General features: G+C 36.6%; 1 protein-coding gene across 1 annotated transcript; it reads right to left on the reverse strand.

Annotated features, from left to right (window-relative positions):
- Nucleotides 1–118: 118 nt before the first annotated feature.
- On the reverse strand, nt 119–13149 carry rhcgb (Rh family C glycoprotein b). Its single transcript, XM_039657038.2, has 11 exons — nt 12827–13149; nt 7948–8140; nt 7308–7458; nt 5322–5469; nt 5001–5167; nt 3777–3914; nt 3180–3316; nt 2620–2744; nt 2254–2327; nt 1211–1287; nt 119–632 (listed from the first exon to the last, which is right to left on the reverse strand). Exons 1-11 carry the CDS (start codon nt 13041–13043, stop codon nt 602–604), a joined length of 1458 nt encoding a protein of 485 aa, XP_039512972.2. The 5' UTR covers nt 13044–13149; the 3' UTR covers nt 119–601.
- Nucleotides 13150–14020: the final 871 nt, after the last annotated feature.

Consider the following 14020-nt stretch of genomic DNA (forward strand, 5'->3'; position numbering starts at 1 on the left):
GTTGCCACTGTTTGGTCAAATTTGTTAAAGCATTAAGAGAAAATGACAAACATTTGATTTAGAGATGTTATGCAGGCATGCTGATTGACATGGACATGAAAATGATTGGGTCTATAAATAAAAGATTATAGATTTTATTTGTGACACCAACAATTTTAGGACCAACATTTTTAGAATCTTATAAAATCATAATGACCAAAAATGCTTGAATAACAATGCTTAAATGAACAACTGTAAAATTAATTTCATTAAAAATGTAACAGCTTGGAGGTTTAGAGGTTGTGGGTTTTTTGGTCACATTTTCTCTGAACACATTCACAGGAAAGTCACTTTAATCTAGAATCATTCCCTTTTTTTAAATGTATTTTTCATTTTATAATTCTGATTAATCTGTTAATCTTTTTGATATGCAAATATGTTAAGTAGTTATTTGGATCTGCAAATTTGATCAAAATAAAAGCATTCTGTTTCATAGAGATGTTGTGGATCTGTGCTTTATGGCTTCTTTCTAATGTTTGGCCGGTAGTGAATCTTGCTGTCTTCAGGGAAAGCAGCAGGAACGCAGATGTTTGTCCCAGTGACACGGATCTGACTTCATGTGTTAGTGCTGCTCCACGAAGTTTGTCTCTGTCCTGTATGAGAAACTGTGTTACTTTCAGCTTTCTGTTTGGTTTTGCTGGTCCGAAACTAAACGCGGTCATCAAGCGCCACCTTGTGGTGGAGAGATCACATGATCTGAGATGGCAGCATAGAAATACTATGCATCAACGTTCTCTTTCAATCTTTCTTTTAATAAAATAAATGTAACTTATATTTGAATAATAATATGAATTATTATTATTCATTTTATTATGATAAAGATAACTAATTTATGTATTAATTCACTGTGCATTTTCAGTTCAATGGCTGTTAGTATGCCTAGCATTTTCATAATTAAGCTTTAAACAATTGTTACATTTAAATTATTACAATTTTTAGTGTAAAAATGTCCCTAAAAGTGCAAAAAGCATCCTGAACTTTAACCAATGCCTCTATTGACATTCTAAGCCCTCATGTATAGAGGATATTTTATGTATGACAAGAAATTGTAATAGGATAGGATTAGATAAAATGTTACTCTAGAATTCACATAAACCACTAACTGAAGTAAAAGTAAATGAAGACATGCCCCATTTTAAAGTTGGGCTCACAGTTTTATTTCTGTACTCACGTGTTTGCATGTTTGTTGGGGATCATGTGGTTGTTGTAGGTTACGATGGGAGGAATGCTTTCTTCATCCTCTGGAACCTGCAACGAAGTGTAAAGAAAGAAATATATATTTATATATTACACAAATTATAAAATGTGTGTATCTATTATATATATTTATACACACACACTTTAATAATTAAATAATAAAAGTAAGTTAACTGTTCTCTGATGTCAGTTAATGGTCATATGACATGCAGGTAAACAATTTTTTAAAAAGTTTTATTTTGATTTATTACAAATTGTAGTCGGTTAATGATTCCAAATTACATGACAGAAATTCATATATAGTAATGTAATCCATTACATTACATTTCTGATTGCTTTTTGATTACTTTTGACCCAACTCATTGATCACATTGATTTGTAGAGTATAATCTTGTACTATGTTGATATAAAAATTTAAAGAGAAAGGAAATATTGCATTCTTTGTTATCAACAACCAGAAGTAACGATTTTGTGATGGAACTGCAGGTGATTTGTGAGTTTAATGAAAAGCTATCAACTAATTAATAAGCTAAGCTAATTGCTAAGTAATTCAATTAAAAATGTAAATAATTTTTAAAGAACTTAATTGTATTATTATTGACTTGATTGTATTGTTCACAGAAATTCATGTTTAAAAGCACTCACTAAGTGATAATAATAATTCAAATTAATGAAAATAATTACATGTTCTTAGTTGATATATATATATATATATATATATATACACAGTATATATATTATACATATTTATATATACATACACAGATAGATAGATTTATGCTATGTTTATTTTCATGTTAAATATTTTACAATTTTCTTTTAATTTCTTTTATTGTATAGTGTTATTATTAATGCTTTAGATAAAGATTTTCGCCATGCCAATAAAGCAATTTAATCTTGAATCGACCGAGAGAGACACAGAGGTCTTGTAAAATGTCTCTGTAAATATTTAAAAGAAACATTTAAATAAATAAAAAAAGTTTAATAAAAAAAAAAAAAAAAACACTTTCGTCTGACCTCCCAATAGATCTCGTCCTCAAAGCAGTTTTCATCGGCAGGATCCCCCCAGATGGGCAGCTTCAGAACCAGGCCTGTTGGTGGAACAATACAGCGACGTCAACATGATAAATGTGACATTTCCATTACAAACTGAAATCTAATACGCCGGTCCATTCACGTTAGCTGAAGATCAGGTGTGTTTGTAGACTGACTACCAAAATGTCATCGTACACTGTCCTCTCTAGTTTTAATGTTACCAGCACCACACCTGTGCCACGACAACAAACCATTGCAACAAAAGCCCTTCAGATTCGCAAGCTTTTCAAAAGCATAGTATTGTACAGTATGCACTGAAAATAGATTCATCTCTCTAAAGACTCTTACCAACTAATATACCGCCTCCGATTCCAAAACACAAGGCCACGCAGAGTCCGGCTGCCTGGTATCCTCCCTGGACAGTGGGCACCCGCTTCGCAATAGCTCCCGTAAAGTCAAATGTGTTTTCCAACCTGAAATGGACAAATATTCCAGTGAACTAACTGGCCACAATATAATCATTTTTTTAAATAAAACTACTTCTAATAATACATTATTAATATTAACATTATTATTATTTAATATGATTAAAAAAAGACTAGTACTGCTACTACTAATAATAATTGTTCTTGTATATTATCCAACTATAAATCAATAGCATTAATATTAGTATTCAATATTAATATGTTATTTAATTATAATACATACCATTATTGATACGAAGTACTATTTTTAATATCATTGTTGATATTTAATTATAATAAACATTATTCATAGTAAATACTATTAAGAAAATAAGTATTATTATTAAAGGTTATTGTTCTAATTCTAATGCAATCTGAAAATGATATCTTACATGAAATACATATATTGTATTTTTTATTTATTTATTATTATTATTTACTGACCCTAAATCTCCATAAACGGTGCTGGTGGCGGCAGCGGCAGAGATGGCGCCCACGATTCCTCCAATGACCCCTGGCATAGCGTGCAGGTTATGGATCCCACACGTGTCCTGAATCTTCAGCTTCTCCTCCAAGAACGGCTGAGGAAAAGAGACAAATGAGAGATTTATGCAACCATAACGGATAGTTCGCCCAAAAATTTTAATTCGGTCATCATTTACTCATCGTCAAGTTGTTCCAAACCTGTATGAATTTCATTCTTCTGCTGAACAGAAAAGATCATACAGTATTTTGAAGAATGTCGGTGACCAAACAGTTGACAGTAGCTATTGACTTTCATAATATTTCTATGGGTGTCTATGGCTACCATCAACTGTTTGGTCAACAACAATCTTCAAAAAAAATCTTCTTTTGTGTTCAGCAGAAGAAAGAAATTCATACAGGTTTGGAACAACCAAGTATCCCTATAACCAAAGACAAAGCTTTTACTGTCAAAGTGTTCTTGATTGAATGAATCCAGGTAAACACTTGAAAAAACACAGATGGTTTAAAGTAAATAAGAAATAACTGGAACAATTCATCTTGACAGGTAAGACTCACCGAAATAAAAATGTAACCCATGGTGGAAATAATGCCACAGAAGAAACCCACAATCAAAGAACCGTATGGCATGAGCATAAACTCGGCTGCTGTTCCCACGGCAACTCCGCCTGCCAGCGTGGAATTCTGGATGTGAACCTGGAAGCGGAAAAAAAAACATGACATTTAACCTCTAGCAGGACTTGGGTTCAAATTCACATATGCACAGTGCTCAAAGTGGGGGGAAACCATCCAAGAAGTGTTGGTGCACAGTACGTGTACACACTGCATATGCAATACTGACTGGACAATCACAGAAATGTATTGGTCAACCACCATTGATATTCCAAGACTTCTTGTTATCCTGTCTAGCTCGTTTGGCCCAGTGTTTGGGAGTTCTTGATGTTGGTTGTTCGGTCCCCGTCCCCGAGTTTGTAAAGTTTAAAGTTTAGTTACTAAAGTGGTCTGCACTTGGATCCTGCTTCCTCCCTTACTTCAACCAATTCATGACAATGATACACACCTCGCGAGACAGTACACAGATATTTTGATACAGATATTTTAACACCATATTTAAATCTTCAATGACAAAACAGTCCTTTATTCGACTGAAAGACGTCACAAACTACCCTACGGCTGTCGAACATCATTTTTGGTAACTGGTCGATTATTTCACCGATTAATTGGACCATTTTTGTTACGATAAAATTAGCTTTCAAATGACTAAAAATGCATGTGTAACCAATAATAATTGGTTCAAATAAAGTATCATAAGCAATTAATATCATGGTTTTATTGAACAACACTATTAAAATGCATAATGTAAAATACTTACGTACATTACATATTATAACAAATGCCCATTTGTGCCGCCTTAGAAAAGGTCTAATAATGCGTCTAATAAAGAAAAAAAAGGTCTAATAAAGGTCTAATAATAATGTTTGCCGGTTCCACTTCTGGTATTTTGCCGTTTAAACTCGAATCGTGTCACTTTAGTTCTTCTTTCGGAGAATGAATTATCATATGACGTAAAAGACACTGTGACACCACAAACTCACTCGTGCTGATATCTGAAAATCACATTTCGAAAATTTATTTCATAAAATAAAAAAAGAAATTGAATTGAATCGACTTTAATTGAATTTTTCTTTGATTTTTTAGATCTTCTTTAAGTCGTATCTTACGCATAAGTGAATCAGGTCTACCAAAAAAAATATATATATAATAATAATAAATGATGGTCACCATGTCTAGTTTGCCAGTTTTCTCGAACAGGCTGGAGATTGCGACTGTCGTGAGGACGGTTGAGGCCAAGGCAAGGTATGTGTTGATGGCAGCTCTGTGCTGACCGTCTCCATGGTCAGCAATGGCAGAGTTGAAACTTGGCCAGAACATCCACAGGAAGAGGGTTCCTGCACAAAACACCAGAATGATAATGTAAACGCTGTCTGAGCCTTCAATAAACCGCTTTAGTTTAAGCTACACAGAATAACTGGTAGTCCCTCTAAAATGCTTCATGTTGAATCCTAAAATATAATGCAAGCTTAAACTCAACAAGACTCTTACCAATCATGGCGAACACGTCCGAGTGGTAGACGGACCCGTTCATATGTTTGCTCTTCTCCAAATCAGGTCGATACAAAACCCATGAAATGGACAGACCATAATAAGCTCCAAAAGTGTGGATCACCATGGAGCCGCCAGCGTCTTTGGCCTAACAGGGATTGAATCATTGATCAATATAATATATTAATGTGTCGTGTCACAATATGTCCAACATGCAACACTATGCATCATGTATAGTGACTTTGTAATGTGTATAGTTCACCCAAAATTACATTTCTGTGAGGAAGAAAATCAAGTTTAATGTTTAATCACGTTTTAGTGTCAGTACAACATTAAACCACCATATATAAAGTTAAATGTAATGTATAATAATGCAATGGGGGAATATTTGTGGGTCATGATAATGACAAATGTAATGTTACCAGTAAAAAGCCTGGCCTATACATTATTTTAAATACGTCTAGTTGTGAAATAGTGGAAGCATATTCATCTAAAATACAATGTAATTCTGTGTTTTCAGCTTCAGAATCATGAATATTTTTATTCTGGTGTCACCATTGTCCTGTATGTTGGGTTTTTCCATCAAAGTTCAAGCCTATTCATTTACACCAACAATGTAATAGCAAATAACAGTACATTTTTGTTAAAAGTGCTCTAAGCGATGTCGGGTGACGTGACTTGTTCTTGTTGAGGTTTAAAGTATTTTCAAACAAGACGGAGGCTAGATAGACCCTCCCTCCTCCTCATCCGCACACTGACCCCCCAAACCCCACCCCCAGGGCCTTCTTGTCAGTTATTGGCTGGAACAGTTTGTTACGTTTGGTGGAGCGGGTTGCCGCAGTTTGTTTTTGTTGCCATTTGTGGAGCGTGGGTTGTCTGCATAGACCGCGTTTTTTTACATAGTGTTTAGGGGACAGGCAGCTAGCGGATAGTGAGGAGATGTTTGCTGCATGTGACAAAAAATGTTTGAGCCTAAAAAAACATGCGACATCGCTTAAAGCACCTTTTACCATTTACAATCACTGTAGTGTTCATGTGCGATACTCCAAGACGTGGTAAAATGTTAAAGGGTTAGTTCACCCAAAAATGAAAATTCTGTCAGTATTTACTCACCCTCATGTTGTTCCAACCCCGTAAGACCTTCGTTCATCTTCGGTACATGAATTAAGATATTTTTTGATGAAATCTGAGAGCTGGATCTCTCCTCCATACTAGTCCATAGGCTTTTTGAGAGATTGAAATTTGCCGGCCTCGAAAAGTTATTAAAGACATCGTTAAAATAGTTGCTCAATCTTAACTTTATAAATCAACGAGAACACTTTTTGTGCCTAAAAAACAAACATAAATAACGACTTTATTTCACTATTAATTTCCTTCTCTGTGGGCCTCTAGTCAATTAACGTAGTGTGATAGCGTAGAGATACGTCACACGCTGGCTCACTATTGGCCTCACTATGGTCACGACGCTGCGTGATGCGTGTGACGTACAATAACAGAAGCTTACACTATTAAACTAGTAACCTGACTCGAGGCAGAGAGAGAAGTAAATGAATAGTTGAAATAAAATCATTGTTTTTGTTGTTTTTTTGCGCACAATAAGTATTCTCGTCATTTGGTAAAGTTAAGATTGAGCCACTGTAGTCACTTGGACTATTTTAACGATGTCTTTAATAACTTTTCGAGGCCAGCAAGTTTCAATCCCTCAAGAAGCCTATGGACTAGTATGCAGGAGTGATCCAGCTCTCAGATTTCATCAAAAATATCTTAATTCGTGTTCCGAACATGAACGAAGGTCTTACGGGGTTGGAACAACATGCGGGTGAGTAAATACTGACAGAATTTTCATTTTTAGGTGAACTAACCCTTTAACATTTTACCACGTCTTGGAGTGTCGCACATGAACACTACAGTGATTGTAAATGTATAAAACACTTGAATAATATATTAGGTGAAGATTATCTTTGATACACTAGCGATCAGACTCACACGAAGGACGCTCAGGATGATGTTCTCTTCCACAGCGAACACCGTGACCCCAAACAGGGTCATCACCAACAGCTGCACGGGACTGACCTTCCCCAGCACGGCCCCGTAGGCGATCAGACACCCCGCCACACAGAAATCTGCATTGATCAAGCTGAGCACAGGGGACATCGCTTCAATGAAACATTTCTCCCTGAACTTACATTACCCTTGATTTCAGTCAACTTGAAGCCATCCAATTCAGTGTGAAGTGTTAAATGACCATAAATGTGGCATTTTTATAACTTTTTCATGTCCATACATAGTAGCAAACGATGCTGATTACAAAATAAACAGTGGTGCCTGCATCTGCATAATAGGATCTTTCACTTTCCAGTTTGGTCAGGCTGTTTTTCTAATTACTGTTTAAAAGCAAAACAAAAAGAGAAGTGACACCACCTGCAAACTGGTTTGTCTGTATAGTGTCTTTCTAAGTTCACATGCAAAAACGGAGGCTTTTCTAAATAAATCCTCAAACAAATCGGCTAATTCTGATGCAGAGATTTAGATATCAGTATTAATTAGAAGTATAAATGTCTCTGGTTTTAAATACACATTTTTTGCCCCCCTTGGCAACTGCAATAACTCATAAAAGAGAACATACTTTTCTATCCCGATCTTGATCTTTCCATCAGCTGGGTCCAGAGAGTGGAACCAGCCTTGCATCAGAAGAGCCCACTGGATGCCGAAAGCCGCAATCAGGAAGTTGAATCCGACGGCGCCAAAGCTATAGCGCTTCAGGAAGGTCATGAGGAACCCAAAGCCCACGAAGATCATGACATGAACATCCTGGAAACCTGCAGGAAATGTAAACTAAATATTTCCAATTCAGTCAATCAAAATCATAGCGAGGATCAGAAGAAATCGGTCAAATAGAAACAGGTGTTTGTTTCATATTCAGAATTGGAAAAACCAAGAATGTTTGAAAAACATCTGAATATTTGGTCTATGGTGATTAGGTCCATTAAAGCTACACTGTGTGATTTTTACCCCCATCTAGCGGTGAAAAAGTATATGACCATCCAGTGAATATTAGTTTCTGTTCCTCTCAATTCCGATTTCGTTTTAACTCCTACGGTGGCCAACGTAGTCCAAGATTAACATGGCTTCCAGTTCGACCTCGTCCATGAGTGTTAACTCAAACGTAAACGCGAAAGGCGAAGCTTGAATTAACGGGTATGTCCCTCTTTGGCTAATGTACTTTCAAGATGGAGGGGCAACATGGCGACCGACATTAGAACCCCTTACCCGTATGTATTTTCAATGGCATATTATACACTCACGAGAATACTTTATTACTTGAACGAAGTAAATATACATTAATGAGCACATATTTTTGAAGGAACTAAGTGTTTTTAGCTAAGAATAAACTAAAAGAGTTACACAGTGTAGCTTTATTTTTTTTTTCTATGTATTTTTGGGGACTGTGTGTTTTATGCCTTGTGGTAATGTTGCGTGTTGTGCCTTGTGTTTTTTCTGCTGGCTGTACAAATAATTGCCCTCCGGGGACAATAAAGTAACCTTAACCTTAACCTTAACCTTTAAGATGGATGTCCGACATCATTACTTCAGTATTCAGGGTCACATGATCCTTCAGAAATCATTCTAATATGCTAATTTGCGGCTCAAGAAACATTTGTTATAGACGTTTAAACCAGTTAATATTTTTGTGGAGACCGACATTTTTTTCAGTCTTCTTTCAATAATTCAAAAGAACAGCATTTATTGTAAATATGTATTCGATTTGTTTTGTAAGAAACGGTGTTCACGGTTACGTTTGATCAATTTAATTCATTGCTGAATTAAAGTATTAATTAGAAAAAAAAACTCTTACGGACCTCAAAGTTTTCAATGGTGGTGTTGTGTGTAAAATATTACTGTGCGAGAAAATACCTTTATATTCAGAAACATTATCTCAATTACAATATAAACTATTTTTATTTAATAGTATATAATTTTAGGTTACCATCATAAACTTCACATCCAACTTTAGAAAGCTAAATGAAATTGTAATACTAACCAAATTTATGAACAAGTATGATGTTAAAACATTTAAGTATCTTAATTCACCCTCAGAGAACTACAGACAATGGTGTTTTAGCAAGTCACAAACTGTAATCTGAGCCTTTTGGTGACATAACTGAGGTCAAAACAGCAGCTAATTCGACTAAAATGTAGCAGAGATGAAAAGTAATAAGACTTCAGTTTCTCAGAACAGGACCAGGCTGGGCTGGTTACTGGGAAAATGTTCTGGTAGAAATGCATTACAAGGACATCTCGATGCTCGTAACGCCACAGAAAACTGCTAATGTAAACAGACAGTGGCTGTGGTTTCTGAACAAGCCCTTATTTCCACAGAGAAAAAGAGCCGGCTGGCAATCGTAACCGTGAAATCTCTCCCAGAAACTGATAACACTTCTTGCTAATTTAGCAAGGTTGTCCTTTCATTCTAGCCTGATATGAAGCGTCACCTTGAAAACCTTGTCAACCGATGAGGCAGGAGATGCAAAACTCTAGGTTTTAGGTTGGTATAAAAACAACAACAAAGACAAACAGAACTCCAACAGTAAAAGCTGCCTGCCTGGATATATTACAAGTCTTGCTAAGTTGTACACAGTACACAAAAGACATTTTCTGTGCCAAGTAGCTCATTCGGATGTAGTGGGTGTGAACAAACCCTTTTATTCATCTTCAGGACACAAATGAAGATCTTTTTGATGAAAATTGAGAGCTTTTGGTCCTCCATTAAGAGCTACACAACTGACACTTTGATGCTTCATAGGGTTCATAAGGAGATCGTAAAAGTAATCATATGAATGAATTGAGCGGTTTAGTCCACATTTTCTGATGAGACTCGATCGCATTAGTTTATATGATGAACAGATTTAATTTAGGATTTTATTCACATCTAAAATTTCATCAACACACACATCAGTTGTGGTAAACGGAAGCTCAAACATCGCTTGACATGAGAACCAATGAGGTTCATTCTCGTGTTACACATCACGTTTGAGCTTCTACGAGAACCAATGAGGTTCATTCTCGTGTTTCGCATCACGTTTGAGCTTCTGCGAGAACCAATGAGGTTCATTCTTGTGTTACACATCACGTTTGAGCTTCTGCGAGAACCAATGAGGTTCATTCTTGTGTTACACATCACGTTTGAGCTTCTGCGAGAACCAATGAGGTTCATTCTTGTGTTACACATCACATTTGAGCTTCTACGAGAACCAATGAGGTTCATTCTCGTGTTACGCATCACGTTTGAGCTTCTGCGAGAACCAATGAGGTTCATTCTTGTGTTACGCATCACGTTTGAGCTTCTACGAGAACCAATGAGGTTCATTCTCGTGTTACGCATCACATTTGAGCTTCTGCGAGAACCAATGAGGTTCATTCTTGTGTTACACATCACGTTTGAGCTTCTGCGAGAACCAATGAGGTTCATTCTTGTGTTACACATCACGTTTGAGCTTCTACGAGAACCAATGAGGTTCATTCTCGTGTTACGCATCACATTTGAGCTTCTGCGAGAACCAATGAGGTTCATTCTTGTGTTACACATCACGTTTGAGCTTCTACGAGAACCAATGAGGTTCATTCTCGTGTTACGCATCACATTTGAGCTTCTGCGAGAACCAATGAGGTTCATTCTTGTGTTACACATCACGTTTGAGCTTCTACGAGAACCAATGAGGTTCATTCTCGTGTTACGCATCACATTTGAGCTTCTGCGAGAACCAATGAGGTTCATTCTTGTGTTACACATCACGTTTGAGCTTCTACGAGAACCAATGAGGTTCATTCTCGTGTTACACATCACGTTTGAGCTTCTACGAGAACCAATGAGGTTCATTCTCGTGTTACACATCACGTTTGAGCTTCTACGAGAACCAATGAGGTTCATTCTCGTGTTACACATCACGTTTGAGCTTCGACGAGAACCAATGAGGTTCATTCTCGTGTTACACATCACGTTTGAGCTTCTACGAGAACCAATGAGGTTCATTCTCGTGTTACACATCACGTTTGAGCTTCTACGAGAACCAATAAGGTTCATTCTCGTGTTACACATCACGTTTGAGCTTCTACGAGAACCAATGAGGTTCATTCTCGTGTTACACATCACGTTTGAGCTTCTACGAGAACCAATGAGGTTCATTCTCGTGTTACACATCACGTTTGAGCTTCTACGAGAACCAATGAGGTTCATTCTCGTGTTACACATCACGTTTGAGCTTCGGCGAGAACCAATGAGGTTCATTCTCGTGTTACACATCACGTTTGAGCTTCGACGAGAACCAATGAGGTTCATTTTCGCACATCAAGCAGGTTCGGTTGAGCTTCTGTTTATGTTTGCTGATTAATATTTATATGTATAAAAAAGCCTAACTTGAATTGGTTCATCATATAAAAGTTAAAGAAAACTTGGACTAAACCACTAGGTTAATATGGATTAGAACTTTCAGCTGGTTCAAAAAGTTCATATAGGCCAGCCTAAACATTTGAAGCTTCAAAGTGGAAATTGTGTTCTAGAGGTGGTGACGGCGCAGTGGATAAGACACATGCCTTTGGTGTGAGTGACTCGGGTTCGAATCCACTGTGAGACACCAATGGGTCCCTGAGCAAGACACTTAACCCCTAGTTGCTCCAGAGGCATGAGACCTCTGACATATATAGCAACTATAAGTTGCTTTGGATAAAAGCGTCAGCTAAATGAATAAATGTAAATGTAATGTAACAAGATTCTAACAGGTTTTGAGAGAGATGAGAGAATAATTAATGACAGAATTTTCATTTTTGGAATAACTATCCCTTTAAGTGGTATAAAATCTCACACAGCAAACATGAATTTAAGCTGATCATCATCACTCTTGTGTTTATACCAAGCACTCCACCTTGCTCTATCAGTAAACATTTTCATAACCGGTCTGAAAGTGGACTATAGAAGATGAACTCCAAAAGACTTCACACCTCAGCCAAAACAAAACAATGTCATCCAATGACATCTGATCAGTCCGCAAACAATAGTTTGTGTCCGAGTTCATACACCACCTGTCATCCAACACTTAAAACGTAAATAGTTGGAGAACAGTGGGTAGTCTGACCAGAAGACTAAAAAAATTCAACCACACCTTCAAAGATTCAAAAGATGACAATGGATACTGATCCTTACATAATCAAAGAGCATATAAAACCCTCTACCTCCCCCAGTACCAAAGTCCCATGAGCATATAAGGAGGTGCATGTTTTCAAGAGAAAAGCTTACAGATGAAGCAACTGATAAACATTAATACCACAATCAATGAACAGTGATGCATTTGTTGGATTATTAAGAAAGGACAGACAGATGCATAATATTATAAGACACCACGACATTAACCAACAAATATAAAATAGAAGTTAATAATTTAGTAGGTATATATACACATTTTTGTTATTGTTGATATATCATAGATTGATCCATTAAATGATGCACTTACTTGGATATCTGTAGTAGAAGTCATTCTCAATATCACTTGTTATATTGTTCTCCTTTCTGATGTCAACCCAGTGCGTGTCTGACTCCTCATTATACCGCACAAATACCCCAAAGAGAATAATCATAGACAACTGCCAGACGAAACACACGGCGGGTAAACTGAACTTGATGTTAGTGTTCTTTGGCCGGTCGCACATGTTCCCAGTGCAGTTCCCCATGTCTGCAGATTGTCCCAGTCCTGAGAACTGGGGATGTTGTTAAGAGACGTGGACGCGCATTACTGTCACTTTTAAACGGTGGAAGCGGGAGGTGTGTCTGCATCTCCAATACTCCCCCCCTTCCCCAGAAAAGAAAACAAACATTTGCTAGAAATGTCTATTGCTAAGTCGTACAACATGTTGCTTTTTGAAGATGCTTTCGAGTTGATTTTTAAAGCTCCTGTTTTGTTGCAGGGGAATTTTTCTGATGTGTATTCGGATATTTCGGGCTAAAACTGTTAATTGATTGCACTGACCCCATACTACGCCATTAAACACTAATTTGCGCGCGAAATTATTTGGCTACATTGTAAATAAACCGCTAGTTTGCTACTTTTCCTGAATTCCTTAGCCTATATACTCAGGTTTCACAAGACGTTTTCAAAGCATTCTTTTATTCATTTTTGAAAAGATACAAATCACGTGATTTGTTGCTATTAACCTTAGTCGAGTTCAGATATGTAAAAATAGCCTCATTTATTGCTTTAAGATGTTACACAATATGGGTATGATTATTTTATATGCAGGATTATAGACATTTGCCAGCAACACATCTTATAAGTTAAGTTTGACTCATCTAACTTAAAATTAACCCCACCCCCCCCCCCCCCTCCCCATTTATTTAGGGTAAATTTGCAACTGTTTTTTTGTTAATAGAAAAAGAATGCCATTTTGTCTATCTTTGATGCAAATTTAAAATGCTTGCTTGGAAATACAGTCGAACAGGCTATCAGCTGTCAAACTTCCCAGCATACATTTTGAAGTTTAATGACCGTTGAGAAGTCAATGGGATTTTTGAATGGGTTTATGCTAAATCGCCTGAAATAAAGTCTGTGGTGAACAAAGCCTCTAATTATATTCACGTTTTGAACCTGCTTGTGTTTTTTAAACTTTATTGTGTCTGTTTGTGTTTTTAAAAAAACTTTATACAGGCTTCA

The sequence above is a fragment of the Pimephales promelas genome, chromosome 25 (assembly GCF_988280905.1).
Source record: "Pimephales promelas chromosome 25, fPimPro1.hap1.1, whole genome shotgun sequence".
Taxonomy (NCBI): Eukaryota; Metazoa; Chordata; class Actinopteri; order Cypriniformes; family Leuciscidae; genus Pimephales; species Pimephales promelas.